Source organism: Schistocerca cancellata, chromosome 2, assembly GCF_023864275.1.
Source record: "Schistocerca cancellata isolate TAMUIC-IGC-003103 chromosome 2, iqSchCanc2.1, whole genome shotgun sequence".
Taxonomy (NCBI): domain Eukaryota; kingdom Metazoa; phylum Arthropoda; class Insecta; order Orthoptera; family Acrididae; genus Schistocerca; species Schistocerca cancellata.
Window position 1 is genome coordinate 971,623,086 of NC_064627.1, and position 20,122 is coordinate 971,643,207.

Here is a 20,122-nt window from a genome sequence, read left to right on the forward strand (position 1 = left end):
AATTTTGTAGAACTCATTTTGTAACGTTAGGATTTATAATTTACGCGTTCTGTGATTTGCTGGTACAGTAAATAATACAAAATGAGTTTTAATAACGAGGATATGGTTAATGTTCCCACTTAGGGTAATACGGTAAATTCTGAGGTCCATATTTAATTGACAAAGGCGATGAACCTTTACTTCCATTATGTAACTTCTGATTATATGGTTAGAGCAAATGGGCACTGAAACCAGCAAATAAATGAAGAAAAAATTTTAAAATAATTTCAGAAGCTTTTGAACCAAACCAGTGAACCATCTTATTATCGTTATAAAACTGAACAAACTAACAAAGAAATGAATGAGTGAACAGATCAGCTACCAAACTATGTTAAAATTTAAATAGGGAATTTGAAATTGCATTGATGAAAACTGGTTGTGAAATAGGAAACATTAAGAATATTGTGATGAAAGATTATGAAAAAGCAAACACAAGAATGACAGGCTGAGTTAGTCACTTGAAAGCACACAAGAGGAACAGTCAGAAAAAATTTGATGTTGATAAAATAAAACTAAGTTGAGGGAACATAATTTTACACTTCAGAAATTATTATCAGATCTCAAGTAAAGGGAATAGAGATCAGATCAATATGCTACATTTTGTGATAAAATTATACAATGTGAGTTAGAAAATAATAAAGAAGATAGAAAATTATCTGAAGCTACAAATGAGCTCAGTCATTACCGTCTCAGCGTACTAACATGACAGATGGTATTTTGCTTAAAATAAATGAAACTTACTGGAAAAATTAATGTTAATAAACAGGTATTAAGTAAATATGGTACATAAGCTGAAAATAATGTTAAAGAAAGGCTGGAGGCTTGGTATACACAAGAAAGAAACCAAATGTGGATAGGTAATCAAATGGAAATAGGTTTTTGTGATGTGATTGATGACAGTTTCTTGTGGGTGTGCAAGTTCTATCAATTTTCAACATGGTGTTCTACTCAACCTACTGCTTTCTTCAAACACTTCATTACTGCATTACCTAAACCGCTGGTTGACAGAAAGAAATTGTCTGTATTGTTTGTAGAGAAGGAATGTTTTTAATGCAGTTATAAATCAACGTTGGTCAAACACAGCACAAAATAGTATGAACAGTGATATTTTTATGGGAAGAATTTTTTCTGATAGTGGGCATTACAGTTACAAAGATTTCTTTCAGAACTGTCTGGAAGAAAGTTTATATTCTTAAAGAGAGGGAACGTATTTATTCTGTGTTAATTAAATTGTCGTTAATAGGAACTCGGAAGAACAATGCTGATAGCATTTAGTATGGTCTTGAACAGCTACAGTGTCTGGCATTCGTCGACAAAGAGAAGAATTGTGGGATAACGGATAGAGACACAATATTAGGGAAGAAAGATGTTGGGATAACCATCTCATAAAAGCTGAAGTGGATGGAATCGTGATGACATAAAAGTCATTATCTGTATAATCAAAGGGAAGTGAAAATGGAGAAGAAGTAAGGGTGCCAAATGAAAGAAAAGAATGGACCAAATCAGGAAAACTAATTCAGGATTCTGATGCAGTTCCATCCAGAAATGAATTAACACATAGACAATTAATTGTTTCTTACTTGGGATACAACGAAAGGGATGCTATAAAGAAGGACTCAGCATTTGAGGATTAAAAGGAAATATTAATTTGGTGCGTAAGTTCATAGCGTTTTATCCATAAGCTTAATAAACACATCAGATACATGTAACAGAGACTTTATTCATCAATAATAATTATATTCTCCTTCACTGTTTACAACAGTTTGCCTACACTGGGGTTAACTTTTCGATTCCGCAACTGTACAAATCACGTGATTTTGAGGCGAAGAACTCGTCGAGCCATGTTCGGAGCGGATTTTCATCTGGGAAGGAAATTCCTGAAGGTTGTTCGATAGCGAGCGGGAAAGGTGAAAATCTGAGTGAGCAAGATCATGTGAATAAGGTGGATGTGGAATGACTTCCCAGCCCAACACCTGCATGGTGTTTTCTGTCAGTCAAGCAGAATACGGTAGGGTGTTATAGTGGAGTAACGCCATTTCATACAGTCTTACTGGTCGGTGTTCTTGGACTGCGTCTGCAATACGTGTCAATTGTTGTCAATAAAGGTCAGAAGTGATCGTTATATCTTGGGGAAACAGTCAATGGTACACCATATCGTCGCTGTTCCACCCGATGCGAAACATTATCTTTTATGATGCACACAAATCTTTGTACGAGGAGTTGCTGGCTCGTTTTGGACTCAACCACTTCTTTCTTGTCCTTATGTTAGCATAAAGACACCATTTCTCGTCACCAGTAACGGTAAAGGATAGGAATGGTGGGTGTTGCTCACAAGTCAACCGACGACGAGCAAGCAGAGATGCATAAATCGTCACCCACGTATTTGTGTGATTTTAGCTTAGAGTATGTGATATTCACACGCCCCATTTTCGAACCTTCTGCATTACATGGAAATGTCGCACGACGATGAAATAATCACAGCTCATCACATATGTCGGTTGTCTAGTACACTCTCGTGGATAATTTTGAATTAATGTCTGTAAGCGATCTTCATGGAACCCCGACAATCTTCCTGAACGTGGAGAGTCACTAATGTCAAAACGACCCTCTTGAAGAAAAAAGAATTCTTGTCGTGCTCTGTCCAATGGCGTTATCCCCAAACACGTCACAAATGGTTCTGGCTACCTCCACAGCTGTAATTCGTCTGTTGAACTCAAACAGAAGAATATGTCGTAATCTCCACTCGAATATCTCCACTTTCCAGAGTATACAGCTCAACCCACTATCTCTAAATGACAGAATGACCATATGTAAAAATAAATAGCAACATTGAAATGCAAATAAAAAACGTCAGCCGATAAATAAAACCATAGCAACCGGAATACTAACATACAGAACAGAAACACTCGAACTTCTGTGCCAACCTAACAGTTCGAGTATATCACACAACATTAAAAGCAGAAACATATGGATCAGGTATTTAAACATTTTTCTATTGATGAAGTGACATTTGTGCAGTTACTAAAGAAGTCTGGATCAAACTAACAAAGAGGAAAAGTATTCCATGGTTTCCAGCAAAAAGGATAAGGGATGTTGAAGCCATGGGTACAATAAGTTAGCGAATAAGAAAGCAGGCAATGTTGGAAGTATATTTTCGGGATAGAAGATTTATGGTGAGGATAGTTCCAGGGGTGAGTGGGAATAATATTGGGTGTGTACTGGCTAATAGAAACATGTGCAACTGCTGATTTTGCGACTGGAATTGTAACGAGAAAGATACACTCCTGGAAATGGAAAAAAGAACACATTGACACCGGTGTGTCAGACCCACCATACTTGCTCCGGACACTGCGAGAGGGCTGTACAAGCAATGATCACACGCACGGCACAGCGGACACACCAGGAACCGCGGTGTTGGCCGTCGAATGGCGCTAGCTGCGCAGCATTTGTGCACCGCCGCCGTCAGTGTCAGCCAGTTTGCCGTGGCATACGGAGCTCCATCGCAGTCTTTAACACTGGTAGCATGCCGCGACAGCGTGGACGTGAACCGTATGTGCAGTTGACGGACTTTGAGCGAGGGCGTATAGTGGGCATGCGGGAGGCCGGGTGGACGTACCGCCGAATTGCTCAACACGTGGGGCGTGAGGTCTCCACAGTACATCGATGTTGTCGCCAGTGGTCGGCGGAAGGTGCACGTGCCCGTCGACCTGGGACCGGACCGCAGCGACGCACGGATGCACGCCAAGACCGTAGGATCCTACGCAGTGCCGTAGGGGACCGCACCGCCACTTCCCAGCAAATTAGGGACACTGTTGCTCCTGGGGTATCGGCGAGGACCATTCGCAACCGTCTCTATGAAGCTGGGCTACGGTCCCGCACACCGTTAGGCCGTCTTCCGCTCACGCCACAACATCGTGCAGCCCGCCTCCAGTGCTGTCGCGACAGGCGTGAATAGAGGGACGAATGGAGACGTGTCGTCTTCAGCGATGAGAGTCGCTTCTGCCTTGGTGCCAATGATGGTCGTATGCGTGTTTGGCGCCGTGCAGGTGAGCGCCACAATCAGGTCTGCATACGACCGAGGCACACAGGGCCAACACCCAGCATCATGGTGTGGGGAGCGATCTCCTACACTGGCCGTACACCACTGGTGATCGTCGAGGGGACACTGAATAGTGCACGGTACATCCAAACCGTCATCGAACCCATCGTTCTACCATTCCTACACCGGCAAGGGAACTTGCTGTTCCAACAGGACAATGCACGTCCGCATGTATCCCGTGCCACCCAACGTGCTCTAGAAGGTGTAAGTCAACTACCCTGGCCAGCAAGATCTCCGGATCTGTCCCCCATTGAGCATGTTTGGGACTGGATGAAGCGTCGTCTCACGCGGTCTGCACGTCCAGCACGAACGCTGGTCCAACTGAGGCGCCAGGTGGAAATGGCATGGCAAGCCGTTCCACAGGACTACATCCAGCATCTCTACGATCGTCTCCATGGGAGAATAGCAGCCTGCATTGCTGCGAAAGGTGGATATACACTGTACTAGTGCCGACATTGTGCATGCTCTGTTGCCTGTGTCTATGTGCCTGTGGTTCTGTCAGTGTGATCATGTGATGTATCTGACCCAGGAATGTGTCAATAAAGTTTCCCCTTCCTGGGACAATGAATTCACGGTGTTCTTATACAATTTCCAGGAGTGTAGTTGAAAAGCGAACTGAACTAACTTTTGCAGCATATGTGCTCCCAAAGAATAAACACCGTAATGTTCATGTTAAAATATGGAAAGATAAAAGCAACCGGTACTCTGATGAGAATAACAATGAAATAGTGGAAGATGCATATGATGCAAATGCAGCTTCTAATGAAGTAATGAATTGTGCCATATGCAAAGAGGAAACTATTTCAAATGATATTATAGATGAAAATAGTGGGAATGAGGTTTACGCCCTAAGTTCAAATTTTGTAGCGTCCAATCAGAATATTGACGAAGCAATTGACGGTAAAGTAATTGAAATGGAAGATACAGAGTACTGTGAGACAGAAGAACTAAGAAAGTTGTTGACGAAACATACAAAAGTATTCTCCGGAAGACTTCGTATTAGGAAGGACTTTGCTTACTGATGTGAAGTAAAAGAACTGTCTCCTTATGGCATACCAAAGGAGGAGACTGTGGATAAGGAAATTAAATGTCTGCGGTAATGGGGTACAAAGGAGAGATCACGAAGCTAATATTGAAGACCACTTGTTATCGCAATTGTTATGGATGGGTCCGTGTGAATAACTTAAGATGCAAAGGCAATAAATAAAATAATAATTCTAGTAATGGATAGAGCAGAAAAATTAGACAAATGTATTACGTAATTTAATGGTGTACAGATTATGGCTTTTACTGATGTAACAGCTAGATTTTTGGCAAGTAAGATTGCAGAAAGTACACCACATTCATTTACATCGACTAGTTTTACCACTTCAGAGCAGCACCATTTGATCTAAATGTTTGTTTCAGCATTTATGTATATGTTGAGTTGGGTATTAGGAGAGTAAGTGTTGTCAAAAGCTACGTTACATGCGTGATGTATTAACTCCAGCTAATAACTGGAATGTACACTTTGCACTAGCTGATGATTTAATAACATGGAAAAGAAAGTGAGGAAAGTATTGGAGAAAGTGGAGTATTATAAAAGAGAAAAGCATCGAATCAACAGATGAATGGGCTCACGTACAGCATTACCCCAAGATAGTCTGAGAAAAACACTGCTGACAGAAAAGCGCAGCACCAAGAAGGAGTTATGCAACATAAACGAAATTTGTTAGGCGTGTTTCTACATCTGAAAGATGCTATCTGTTCAGATTTCGCCACAGTGCAATAAAAGTGTAAATCAGGTTTTCTTTAAATACATGCTGTAAAGGTCGCGGTGACTTGACGTAAGTCAAGAATGCTTTTAAGGCGGCAAAGATGCCATAATCAGCACCTCACTGCGTCTGAATAACGGCTACGAGAAGCCGGATGTACCTTCTGCGATACTGCAGACAGACGTGGCAGGAATGTAGCCACTGCACATGATTGCTGGCAGCAGCTGTGACATGAAGGTACAGTCGCAAAAAGACCAGGTTCCAGATGGGCACGTGGCACTACCGAGAGGGAAGACTATCGTGTTTTGCGTAAGGCTCTGGCGCGTTGCATTGCATCTGCAGCAGTAATCTGAGCAGCAGTTAACACCCTAGTGACACAGCGATCTGTTACACATCGTTTACTCCAAGGAGAGCTCTGGACTAGACTCCCTGTAGCGTGCATTCCAATAACCCCAAACCACCGCCATTTGTGAGAGCTCGTTGGAGGGCAGAGTGGAAGTATGTTGTAGTTTTTCATTAAAACTGTTTCTATCTCGGTGCCAGTGACGGTCATGTGTTAGGAAGAAGCCAGTTGAGGGCCTGCAATCAACCTGTTTATGTGGTAAACACACTGGTCCTATACCTGGAGTGGCGCTATGGAGTGCGATTTCGTATGAGAGCAGGAACACTCTCGTGGTTATCCCATGCACCCTGACTGCAAATTTGTTCGTCGGTCTGGTGATTTGACCTGCTGCGCTGTCATTCATGAACAGCATTCTAGGAGGTGGTTTCCAACATACCGCATTTGGAACCCAACAGGCTCTACGTGTTGACATGTATTGACATGTTGTCTTGGCATGCTCAGTCACCAGATCTGCCCCCAATTGAGCACATGTTGGTTATCATTAGGCAACTCCAGCATCGTTCAGAAACAGCATTAACCACCCCTGTTTTGATCGACCAAGTGCAACGGGCATAGACTCCACCCCACGAACTGACATCGAACACCTGTACAACACAATGAATTCACGTTTGCATGCTGACATTCAACATGCCGACGATTACACTGGTTATTAATGTAACAACATTTCACATTTCGCAATTACACTAACCTGTGATCTTCCAACGTTGATCATTTGAATATGTTACCTACACAAATGATTTCTGAAATTTCATTATTCTAAATTATTTTATGGTGTTGAGATTTCTTTTTCTGTTAGTCTAGTTGCAGTATATTTGCATGGCCCACTACCTGCAACCAAACGAGGATTTAACTCGGCAATCCACGCTTCGATTGGCACGACTGTTACACATTTTCTACCATTTTGATGTCAGGTAAAACTAATCCCTTGTCGAAAAATACTAGTAATGTCATAACACATAATACGAAGAAAGATTACGTGAAAATTATTGGTTAGTTGCAAAAAGTTCTTATTAATAATGGTTCGCTGTTTATCGGAAAAGTAGGCCACAACTTATTAAGGGAAACATAAGCAGTACCAGTTTATATATCTAAAATACTTTCCATCATACAGTCCTGCAGGCTAAGTGATGAGAGAGACAGCTAGACTGTTTAGACCTTACTGTGCTAAAACACTCAGTCTGGCAAAAGAACTTCAAGACATTTGAACAAATAATGAATGAGTTACCACACTCAGTGACAGACTTATCACCACATGAAGTAATATTTGGTTGAAGTCTTTAAATATTTATGAGTAAGTTGCTACATTTTCTTTTAGAAGGCAGATTTCGTAAGATGAAAACCCAAAAAAAGAAAATGGTGAAAGTGACAAACGTACACTCATGGAGCAATGGCAGAATTTTTTCTGATAGGAGATTTAGTCTTGGTGTAAGTGAGGACTAGTTTATCAAAAAATAAGTTCCTGTAATTAAGAAATTCCATGAAATTTCTGAGGATCTATACTGGATTATACCGGGTGGTTATAATTAAACTTTCCCTATTTAACACATTATAACACAGAAACTAATTACCATACGTGTACCAAACATAGTATCATTAATGTCAAGGACATGGAGAAAAGAAATAATGCAGACTCAGTTCAACTGAAACACTTTCAATGTGTTGCTACGGTACATCTTACCATCCGTGTCCAGAAGAGTCTGAAAGAGCAGGATTTTTTTCTACGCAGCGGGACGAAGCATGTTCGTAGGTATGCTGGCTACCTCTCTTGATATGCTCCCCTTCAGATCAGCACATGTGTGAACGATCCCCTGGTAAACCCTGTCCTTCAGGTAACCCCACAACCAGAAATCACAGGGAGGGAGATCAGACGATCGATACCGGCCAAGCATTTGGTAACGATCGGCTGCCAATTCGATCGTTTCCAAATGTGTTTCGGAGAGGCAGTAAAATTTCACGAGGGATTTGCGATGGGGCCCCATCTTGCATGAAAACTGTTGAGTTCAATGCGTCTCTCTCCTGTAGGGTGAGTATGACATGTTGGCAAAGTATATCGCAGTAATGCTGGCCAGTTACAATGCGCGTCTTTGGTCCTTGAGCTCCAACCTGTTCAAAAAAGAATGGGCCAATGATGAACGTAGCAGTGAAGCCTATAACGTTATGTTTACGTAATGTGTGTACATAAACATACAGTTATAAATGTCCCCGTTCGTAGTCTCTAATTATAACAATATATTACTTTTGTGCTGTAACATATAGCTATAATCAGCGGTGGAAACATATTTGCGAACGCCGACCGTGTGCGGCTGTTTCTTGTTGGATCGTCTGATCAGTCGGAAGTTGCATTGCATAGGAGAGTAAATGCCTATTCAAAATATAATTATTTTGGATAGCTCAACATGAATTTCCTAAGGGACCGTAGTTTATCATGCATTTACCAGTAAAATATGGCGCGGAGAAAATATTTCGCCGCATGCAACTTCCGTCCGAACTCGACGAAAGAATTCGTGACTGTGAACTCTCTATTTGGCAGAAACATATAGAAAATTAAATAATTTCATGAAGAAGTGAGACATAGATTCTATAGTCAATGAATAGTCCATACACCAGTTCCATTTAACTCTGAATTTATGGTAATTAATCGACGAACTTACACTGCAATGAAGGATTTAACATGGATGCCGTTTTGACTGGCACTTCTCTTAATAAAAACAATTCCTTCGACGTTTTCACATACACGTCGCACAATAAATCTACTGCTAGGTACTTTTAGTATTACACATTTACTTTACACTAGAACAATATTAATTTTGACAATAATAATACGGCGGCAAGACATGCGCGTCCGACACAAGTTACAGGAGACAAGAGAAGAATGAGTAACTGTTCATCGAGAATATCTCGTACCTCAAAAAAAAAAAAAAATGTGTAAAAGTGTTCTTCTTCTGTCCGTTTTTCGCGCCGCGGTTTTCAAAGTCAATAACTCACTGCATCTCTGACAGCGCTTCGACAATAAACAAGTTACGTCACAGGTCGTTCAGCTTTTACATTCTCCAAACATTATTTGCTAACTGTAGCTGTTGCCGAGCGACTGCTCCATTAGTGAATGATTTAAAATGATAAGACAATCACATAATGTTACAAGCCACACCAGACTATGACACATTCACTACATAGAGGAACTTCATGTACAGTGACTGGAGGTGAAGATCCCCACATTCGGTAGTTCTGTGTGTTCACCTCAAACGTCAGAGAAAAAGGAGCCTCGTCTGTCCATAGGATGGTCGAGGGCCAGCCCTCGTCAACTTCAATCCTTGTGAGAAAGTGGAGAGCGAAGTCAACACGTCGTTTTGCATCCTGTAGTGCAAGCTGCAGCACGATATGGATCTTGTACGGATACCATTTGAGAATGGTTCGAAGCACTTTCCGTACAGTTGACAAGGGGATGTTCAACTGTCGTGACACAGCACGCGCATTGCCTGACAATCGGGAACTGCGCGCAGCGTTGTCTGCCATTGCAACAGCGATTTCATCAATCACCTGCGGTGCAACAGGCCGTCGGCCTTTTCCCGGAGCGACGCCGAGTTCTCCGCTGGATTCGAACTTCTTCGTCATGCTCTTCACAGCAGAGAAAGAGGACCCTTCCGTGATCCTTTCAGCCAGCGATATTTTCGAAGTGCAGCTGCAGCATTACTGTTGTTTTGATAACAGAGCTTCACTAGTAATGTCCTGCTCCTTTTGTCCAAGCTCATGTTGACACATCAACAAGTGCACTGCGCTAGTCAGATATGCGAGACTGTCAATCAAGATGACTGATCACGGCATCTGGTGGCCATAGTTGGGACTGGACGTTGCCGCTGTGATGCATGGAAATCATGCACCCCATGCTCTGGACATTAATGCCACCAAGTTTGGTACTCGTACAGTAATTAGTTTCCTTGTTATAACGTGTTAAATAGGGAATGTGTAATTATAACCACTCGTTATGTATAGCAGGTTCTAATGCTGTGGAACTGGCAACAGCTGTAACAAACATGTCGAAACATATCTATAACAGTGTAGACATTACACCCTACTGTGTATAAAAATTTAGATGTGTTTTTATTACACTGCAAAACTAGACATTCCTTTCAATGAAAATTAAGATCTAATCATATCAATAAGTACTATGTTCAGTAATTAATTATATTACGCTATGTCAATTCTAATTTAAATAATGTTTGTTTAATGCTTCTATAATGATCTATGGCATCAGCCACTAACATTTTACATTTCGTGTATAATATGAAGTACATAAAATATCAGAGTGCACTGCATTAGTGCGACGGCAGTAAAAATAGCTGAGTGTATGCAGAACCACCAGAGGACTGATGTGAGTTACAAGGCTTGTGACTCAAAAGGCAGTGAACTGCGTGGTGATGGCAGTGTAATCAAGGACACATTAGCGCCCAGCTAAAGGAAAACAAGGGTCGCAATGCTGTTTGATGTGTAATAGCTGTCATAAGTTTTCATGCTTCCTTAAAAATAGACAAAGCGATTATTTGCTCACTGAATAGATCGTAATTAGTGTGTCACTTGTATTGATGTATGTTTATTTAGATGATTTTCTCACTGCTCTAAGTATTATTAATATATGATGACTTTATTTCAGGTAGATAATATTGTTATATGCACGTAATCTATTCCTTTTTTATATTTACTTCATTTAAGACTGTATTCAAGAAAAGCAAAGAGGAGATGCCAAAACTGAATTCAACAACAAGACCATGAATCAATGGCTGATTTTGCACATCCAACAAGAACATGCATATGAGAAATTTACGCTACTAACCAGTAGCATGGCTCTATTGTTAGTACTGGATACAAATGAGCAGAGAGTCGTTACCAAATGAATGAAAATCAGAAATATTAAATCTTATTATACTGTATTGCTATATTTGTAAAATTAATTTTCACCTATGGAAGTTGAAAACACATAGTACACCCAAACAATTGATAGTGATAATAACAATGTTTTCGTTGTTTGCAATATCTTTCTGAAAGTACATATGAACATCTTAGGATTTCTATGATTAAATGCAATTTCAGAATTTGTTCAACCAAAATAGCAGTGTATTATCATTGTAATGGTGTGAATAAAGCCCCAGTCCAAGTAGGTTTGGACCTTGTTTTAACTCTTTTTTTTATTTCAGTATGTAATAAAAATAGAAATTATTAAGAATTGTGTGGCAGAGGTGCTACTTTGCAGGTTATGATTTATCATATTTTACGGAGTAACATACGCTATTGTTGCGATGCAAGCCAGTGGAAAAGACAGGTCACCTGCTCCACTAGCGACAGAAGTTCACGTAACATTGTTAGCGAATATGTGGAAGTCATGTGAGTAGACTAAGCTATATTTGAGAGATGACAGATAGTAGGAAATCTTGCATCAAGCTTTGGCGCCAAGATACTTAATATCCAGTATTAATATTTTATATTTAATTGCTTAGGAAACAAATTTGACAATACTAAATACTTTTCCCGTTTAGATGTCGATGTTTATTATTATTATTCGAATTCAGCATTTCACAACCCTGCTGATTTATGACATCAAATTATTTTACTTCTTTTGGCTACCCAATACTTCATTCTTGGTCTTGTTGTTCTCTCCTCTCTTCTGTCCGTGTCCCTCCTTTCTTCTTCTGTGTTTTATTCCGAAAATTCTGACCTGTTTGTATATTTCTTCGATTTCATGTCGTTCTCTGTTATCCACAACTCTTGTACATCATTCCAAACTCTTGCAATCCGTGAAATTTGGGTTACTGAACTTGTGTCAAAGAATTTGAATACTTTTTCTCAGCATATTGTTACCCATTCTTTTTATGTTGGCATGAAATATAATCCTCCGTTTCCTCATTGTATCTACTACATTCTCAGCTTTCTCATACATCTGTTTGTCGCTTCTCAAATTCCAAATCCTATTTTCTTTCCTTGGACTTATATTTTTCGAATTATTCTTCCTTAATTTTCTCCAAATTACTTAACTGTTTAGCTGTGTTTATGGCGAAGCGTCCTGAGACATAAAGGCACCCAGTTATAATCACAAAACTGTCACACCTCAATTTTGTATTAATGAAAAAAGTAAACTCTGCCCGAACAGGCCATGAAGACCAGTCGGTACGGAGCGGCCGCCGTGTCATCCTCAGTCCACAGGCGTTGCTGGATGCGACTTTGGAGGGGCATGTGGTCAGCACAACGCTCTCCCGAATGTACGTCACTTTACGAGACCGGAGCCGCTACTTCTCAGTGAAGTAGCTCCTCATTTTTCCTCACAAAGTCTGAGTGCATCCCGCTTGCCAACAGCGCTCGCCAGACCGGATGGTTATCCATCCAAGTGCTAGCCCAGCCCGACAGCGCTTAAATTCGGTGATCTGACGGGAACCGGTGTTACCACTGCGGCAAGGCCATTGGCAATTTTGCCTGAATAAATAAGGATTTTTTATTGTGTCTGTTCTTTGTTGAGTGGAATGCCATTCACATTTTTGTGACTCTGTTTACATTTTTGTGACTCTGTTTATGATTGCAGAGTATTTGGCTGGATTGTTTCTCCGAAGTATTTAAATTTTTATATTTCGAAACATATGATATAATTAAAAATGTGTTACTGAGATTGAAGAACGAATGAGAGTTGTTTTCAATAACATTATAATTGCTGAATCTCTCGTTACTAATATGTTGGCTATAGTGACAATCATAGATTTTTATTTTAATGTCTGCTGAACTGTTTGATTCAGACGCCAGTAAATTCCTCTCCTGTATCAAAATATTCATCTCAGACTTGCGTTTTCGCGTATAATCAATTATTTATTCATTCAGTATTTAAATCTCTGTCTTCCTTTACAGTTCCTACCTACTACCTATCCCTCGAGTACCATGGAAGCAATTCCCTGATGTCTTTACCCATGTCCTATCATCCTGTCCTTTCTCTTGTTAATGTTTTCCGTATGCTCTGCTCCTCGCCAAATCTGCGGACAACTTCCTCACTTCTTATTTTACCAGTTCATCTAATTTTTTGCATCTTTCTGTAACACTATCTCTCAAACGCTTCGATTATCTTCTTTCCCATTTCTCGACTAGTGCATGATTCACTTCCATGCAGTGCTGTGTTTCAAATGCACATTATCCGAAATTTCTTCCACTAATTAAGGTCGATGTTTGATATTACTACGGTAGCCTTCTTTAAGCCAAGACTACCCTCTTCATGTGTGCTAGTCCGCTATTTTTGCCCTCCTCGCTTTGTCCATCGTGTTTTGTCCCATCGGAACCATAGTGCATGCTCATTACACAATTTTTCAACGCTTTTATTGAGAGTAGAAAAGTAATCAGCTAATAATATATCGATAATATTTCACCTGGAATTTTAATCCCACTCTTGAACCATTCTTTTATTTCCTTTATTCCTTCTGCGATATATGGCTTTACCTAAACGGCAAAAGCCTGCACTCTCCTCCTAAGCCATTTGTAATAAAAGCTCTTTGTTCTTGGTCTTCCATTCTTATTGTTCCATCTCGGCTCCTGTACATATTGTATATCATCTGTATTGTCTAATACTTTACATCCATTTTACTTAGAATTTCGAACATCTTTCACCATTGCACGAAGTCGATGGTTTTTGGGGGTCCACAAATTCCACAAACGTGTCTCAGTTTTTCTGAAACCTTGCTTCCATTATCAAGCACAACTTCAGAACAGAATCTCTGATGCCTTCGACTTTCCTGAAGCCATACTGAATGTGGTGTCGTCGGAAGAGCGAGGTGCCAAGGCAAGTGAGGTAACCTCGCAACGGAAGCACAAGTAAACATCGTCGATACAAGTACCGACGAATGAGGGACGGTGGGGTAGACACTCGCAGAAGAGTTCCCATACGCCATCAGCATCAGCTCGCTTATTTACATCTGAGCGCAGTATCACTCAGTTTAGTCAGCAGTCGTCACTGAAGACAACAGCATCACACTGTAAACACTCAAATAACGTTTTAACATCAATAGCAAACGCTATAGCACAAACGTTTACATTTACATCGTAAATGAAGGGTAGAATCAAATGCGTCAGTTTTTCATTGCAAAAATAGGCACACTTGATATTTGTCGATCACCGCGCCATCTACGACGAACGGGGAACACTGGTTTGAGTAAATCGTACGTATTTTTTGGTGTAGAATGTAAATATTTAATTAAAATGGTGAGTTCAAATTTCAAAATGCAAAGCTGTCCCCGCCCATGGACGAGGTGCAATTAGGAAATGGCCAGTTGCAGCTCAGACAGATGTCTTGTTCATTAATCAAATTTTCATCTAGAATTTCCTTTTTCCGTATTATGCGTCGTTTTCGAGATATTTGGTTGTCTTAAATTAAAACAAACGTACTGCAAACGTACTGTATATAAAACGTATCTCAACCTTATGAGTCAAATTGAAACAGATGATAAAATGGGCCCACAACCGATAAAATTGAGATAGGGAACGAATGGCCGTAAACGCATACTTTTGTGATATGGACATACACAGCGTAGCTACAACGTAGCTCATCGTAACATTTCAAAGGTCTTCATCCGTTTCATACATCAGCTTCTTGACGTAATCCTAGGGGGAAAAATCCAGAGGCGTGAGACAGGGCGATTGCGCTGGCCGTGAGACAAGACCTCCTCTTCCAATACAACGATTGGGATACGTATTGTTCAGGTGCTCGCGAACATTAAGTTCGAAGTGAGCTGGTGCACCATCACGTTGAAACCATATGCTTTATCTGACAACAAGGATTCAGTTGCCATGAATTGTGGCAGCAAATCTTGCATAACAGGTAACGTAGACCACTAAAACAGGGAATGCATCAGAGAAGGTCCTCTTAGGCGATTTTGGACAATGATCGCCCATACGTTGACAGAGAATCGTTGTTGGTGGCCACCGATGTGGGAGGCATGGGGATTCTCCTAACTCCCGACAATACACTATCGTCACTGAACAGTTACTATCAGCTACGGTATGCGCTGCTATGTCCATAACACAATAAACATTTCCAACCACTGGCTCCCTAACCTCAATATAATCAGTTGTGGATCCACTGTCACCGACTTAAATTTGACCCAAAAGGTTTTTGACACCCTGTATATGCACATAATTCACTATAGTTCAGGTATTTTTGGCAGGTGCATTGGGTGGAGTAAAAATAGCTCAGTGTACTGGTTTCATATTCAGTTTCCGATTATTTTTAAGACGTGTTGTTCTTCAGAAGAAAATATGCGTGGTAAATTATGACCTCATTATGTAAGTAATGCAACATTTACATCAAATGACAAAACAGTCAACAGTCTGAACCTCAGGTAAGTCGTTCACTTCAGGATTCAGCGGGAGGGTCCGAGTAACGTCCAGCGAAGAGCACAGTTTTCGTCTGCTGCTCCAGTATGAGGAACACGAATGGGTGATCCGCTCTGAAGACGGTGGGGCTTGGTGGCTCAGGATCAAAAAGGGAATCAACAGCGACGTCCACTACTGCTGAAAAATAATGAGACACTGAATAATTAAATGATCATTCAGCCCCCAAAGAAACGCTTACTGGTTACAAAAGAATAACATCTAAACAATAGATTTTTGATAAACGAAATGATAATTGAAAGTAAATTACAGTGGAAGCAGTGAAATTTCTATTAAATTAACAGAGCAACTGGAACAGAAAACTGCGGTGACTACAACGCTGTTCCATGTAGAATATTCTGTTTGCTGCATAGAGATAATCGCGACATCTTTTTCGTCACCTATGGATAGCACAAAACAGCAGGGAGGTCTTCCGTATTAAGCGTGGGAAAGGGGAGAACTTGATAGATAACTCGATTTTTATGGATAATCCATTGCCACTCACGTGGGTAAGGGAGGTCTAGTAAACTGCAGCTAGAGGTAACAGCAATAGTGGATCGTGTTGGCGTGTACTTCCCAAAGCCGCATGCCAGACGTGAAAGCAATGTGCTTGGTGAGCGCTCAGAAACATGCGGTGTGTGCTTGGCAATGTTGCCTGCAACCACAGTGCTCTCCAGTGGTAACGCCGTACAAGTTCTGCCTCCGAAAATGGACACGCGTGAAACAGCAGTACTCTTTTCTTTAGCAGTCATCAGTGTGGTTTGGAGAAAATCCCGAAGAAAAATGTGTTGATATTACTGGATTGAAATACGCTTAGCATAACCTAAAGAACCTCAGAACAAACGCTGGTAGCAGTTACTTCTGTAAAATATCTGGGAGTATGCGTACGGAACGATTTGAAGTGGAATGATCATATAAAATTAATAGTTGGTAAGCCGGGTGCCAGGTTGAGATTCATTGGGAGAGTCCTTAGAAAACGTAGTCCATCAACAAAGGAGGTGGCTTACAAAACACTCGTTCGGTCTACACTTGAGTATTGCTCATCAGTGTGGGATCCGTACCAGGTCGGGTTGACAGAGGAGATAGAGATGATCCAAAGAAGAGCGGCGCATTTCGTCACAGGGTTATTTGGTAAGCGTGATAGAGTTACGGAGATGTTAAGCAAACTCAAGTGGCAGACTCTGCAAGAGAGGCGCTCTGCATCGCGGTGTAGCTTGCTGTCCAGGTTTCGAGAGGGTGCGTTTCTGGATGAGGTATCCAATATATTGCTTCCCCTTACTTATACGTCCTGAGGAGATCACGAATGAAAAATTAGAAGGATTCGAGCGCGCACGGAGGCTTTTTGGCAGTCGTTCTTCCCGCGAACCATACGCGACTGGAACAGGAAAGGGAGGTAATGACAGTGGCACTTAAAGTGCCCTCCGCCACACGCCATTGGGTGGCTTACGGAATATAAAAGTAGATGTAGATGTAGGTCTCCAAAAAAAATCCATTTGCCGCTAGGAGATAAAAATGCCCTTTTAATGAAAGTGACATATTCTTACGGTGTTTAGTGTGCTACGTCCTGCCGTAAGACAAACATCGTATGAAACCCCTTTTTTCTGTTATCACAACAGTATTTGAAAACTGCTAATTCTCGGTTCTCTGTGACAAGCAGAACGGCTACCAGCGTTAGCACTGTTCATGTTGAATTTGTTACCAGGCCTGGTGGGTGATGTAAGGGAGAGAACAGCGTCAGACGTTGAGTGACAACTATGTAGTACACTGGGATGCCGCATACGTATGTGAGACAGCATTAACAGCACCCGACGGAATTTAAAAGAAGCCTCGTTGTGGGTATCCGCTGGCCTGCTGGTCGGTTCTTGCGATACACAGATTTGTGGGGCATTCGGACGTTACAGTCGCCCGATGTTTCGCTGCACACGGAGGCATACCTATCGTCAGAGGTTTCAATCAACCACATCTGATCAGCACAAGGGAGGGTGCCGTATTGTGCACCGAGGACATCACTAAGTCTTCACATCCGCGCCTGCCATCCGAGAACAAGTCGTGGACTCCCTCCTACTTTCTAATACAAGCAGCACCACTGGTCAGAGAGATGCTAAAAAAAAGGCACTATGGGACTTACCATCTGAGGTCATCAATCCCCTAGAACTTACAACTACTTAAACCTAAGTAACCTAAGGACATCACACACATCCATGCCCGAGGCAGGATTCGAACGTGCGACTGTAGCATCAGCGTGGTTCTAGACTGAAGCGCCTAGAAACGGCTCGGCCACAACGGCCGGCGGTCAGAGAGATGCAACAGGAGGAGTATGGAATTACGGTCCCATGGATACGCTGCCGTTAACATCACAATGGCTGAGTTCGGAGTGGTGGCGTGAGCAGAGATCATATACTCCTAATGAATGACGTCGTTTTGTGCTCAGCGGTGAACAGCTGTCTTGCACTGCGTCGGATGACCGTCATCGGCGAGGATGGCGGCGACGTGGGGGAGGTCCCATTCTTCGAACGTTCTGTAGAGGCTCAGCGGTGTTAATCCTGGCGTCATGGCGTGGCGAGCTTCAGGAACTCTCACAGCACAACGGAACGTCACTGACATCCTGCCAGCTAGTCTGTTATCTCTCACGTCACAGTAACGTGGTGACACTTTTCAACAGGATAATTCTCGTCCACACAAGGCACGTGCCTCTATGAAATGTCTGCGCGATGTTGAAGGAGTACCGTGGGCAGAAAGATCCACAGATCTGTGCCAGATAGAATTTGTGTGGGACCAGCTCGGGTGTATACTACGTTCAAATGGCTCTGAGCACTATGGGACTTAACATCTGAGGTCATCAGTCCCCTAGAACTTAGAACTGCTTAAACCTAACTAACCTAAGGACATCACACACATCCATGCCCGAGGCAGGATTCGAACCTGCGACCGTAGCGGTCGCGCGGTTCCAGACTGAAGCGCCTAGAACCACTCGGCCGCACCGGCCGGCGTCAACTATGTCCCAGTGCCACTATCTACGATGTGAAGCACAAGTTACCCCAGTTGTAAGCGAATTTGCTCAGAATTGGATACAACACCTTCCCAAATGAATCAGTCCATGCATCTAGACCAGAGGGGTTGCAACGCCACACAAATAAGTGGGACAATACTCCGAAGTTCTTTGAAAATTGTACTAGTTTTTGTGATAACAGAAATCACATCATAAGTAGTATACTCTCTACGACTAATGTCTCACTTTCTTTTTGTCAAGCAGTGTATGTCTCATATTGCCTACTCTCTGTATGTCGATCTTTTCAGAGATGTTTGCCGGACTCGGCTGTTCGATACGAAGTGTCAAATTAAACACCTTTCAGCCGTCTAGTTTCTAACCTTAATTTATTTGGCAACCAGTTTAGCGTTTTTCTACGCCACCTTCAGGTCCCTGGCCAACGTGTAGGAAGATTCTACACCGGTTGTGATCAAAACGGGGGCCAGAAACGCTGGTATTAGTAGGTTTTTGCTATCGATCACTTTGTAACACCGAAAATGCAGGATGCATCGCACCCGCTACCGATAAATATTTTTTTTTTGCTGAATTGTATGTAAATATTTGTAATTTAAATGCTTTCTTTTAATAAGTAAGGACATTGCTTCACTGTATGTGTAAATTTCGGTAGAGGTCTGTTGACATTTCATTGTATTTACCTGTGTCTTATTGTGAAACTTATGAGCTCAGGGAAAAAGCCAAAGGAATTGTTTTTGCATCGACTAGCAACGATAAAAGCAGTGCTTGTGGGTTGTAAAATCTTTGGGTAGGGAGTTTTTGCACGGAGCGCGCGGAGAGAGAGAGACGGATTCCAGCGCTTATAGTGTGCGAAAGTGTGGTGTTAACGCTCTCGCAGTAAAGGGTATTTTCTTCGGTGGCATCATGTATGCGCGCCGGCCATGTGACTAGCGGCACGAGTAATGACAGTGGACGGGCGGAAGAGGCTGTATTAGTTACGATTGCCCCTTCCTGTAGTTGAAGATGCTACCATCTTCAACAACACCAGCAGTTCCAGCAACACAGTTTCGTCGTCGGCTCCGAGTTTCGTCGTATGCCCAGCACTGAAGTAAGACTGTTCATTGGTAGAAAGTGTTAATGGCTAACCTAGCAGCACAATTGAATGTGATTTGATGAATAAAATTTATTTAAATAATAATAAGGTAAACTCAGGGCCATTGTGTCCTCATTGTCCTCAGACATTGTTACCAAGAAGGGTCCTTGTTCCTTTTTTTTTTTCCTTATATGCTAACCGAGTGCCTTAAGAAACAAATTGAATAGTTACAGCCAGTTTATTAATGAATAATTTCATGTTTAAGAATTGTAGCCTCAGTGGACTTTCAAGTAACTGTTGTACAACAGAGGCTTCAGTGTATGAGTAATGTAAAGCAATTTCATTTTTCAAGTTTGAGAATCAA

At 41.7% G+C, this 20,122-nt stretch overlaps 1 protein-coding gene across 4 annotated transcripts in view; it reads right to left on the minus strand.

The window, feature by feature from the left end:
- Positions 1–20,122, minus strand: part of LOC126162936 (leukocyte elastase inhibitor-like) — a 192,561-nt gene that overhangs the window by 49,930 nt on the left and 122,509 nt on the right. The window contains exon 8 of one of the 4 annotated variants that reach the window (XM_049919766.1): positions 15,647–15,820. The exons of 2 other annotated variants lie outside the window; for them this stretch is intronic. In XM_049919766.1, coding sequence (XP_049775723.1) covers positions 15,666–15,820 — 155 coding nt within the window. In that variant the 3' untranslated portion in view covers positions 15,647–15,665. Of the gene's footprint in view, positions 1–15,646; positions 15,824–20,122 lie in introns of all 4 variants that reach the window. One more of the 4 variants, XM_049919761.1, reaches the window with a different exon arrangement.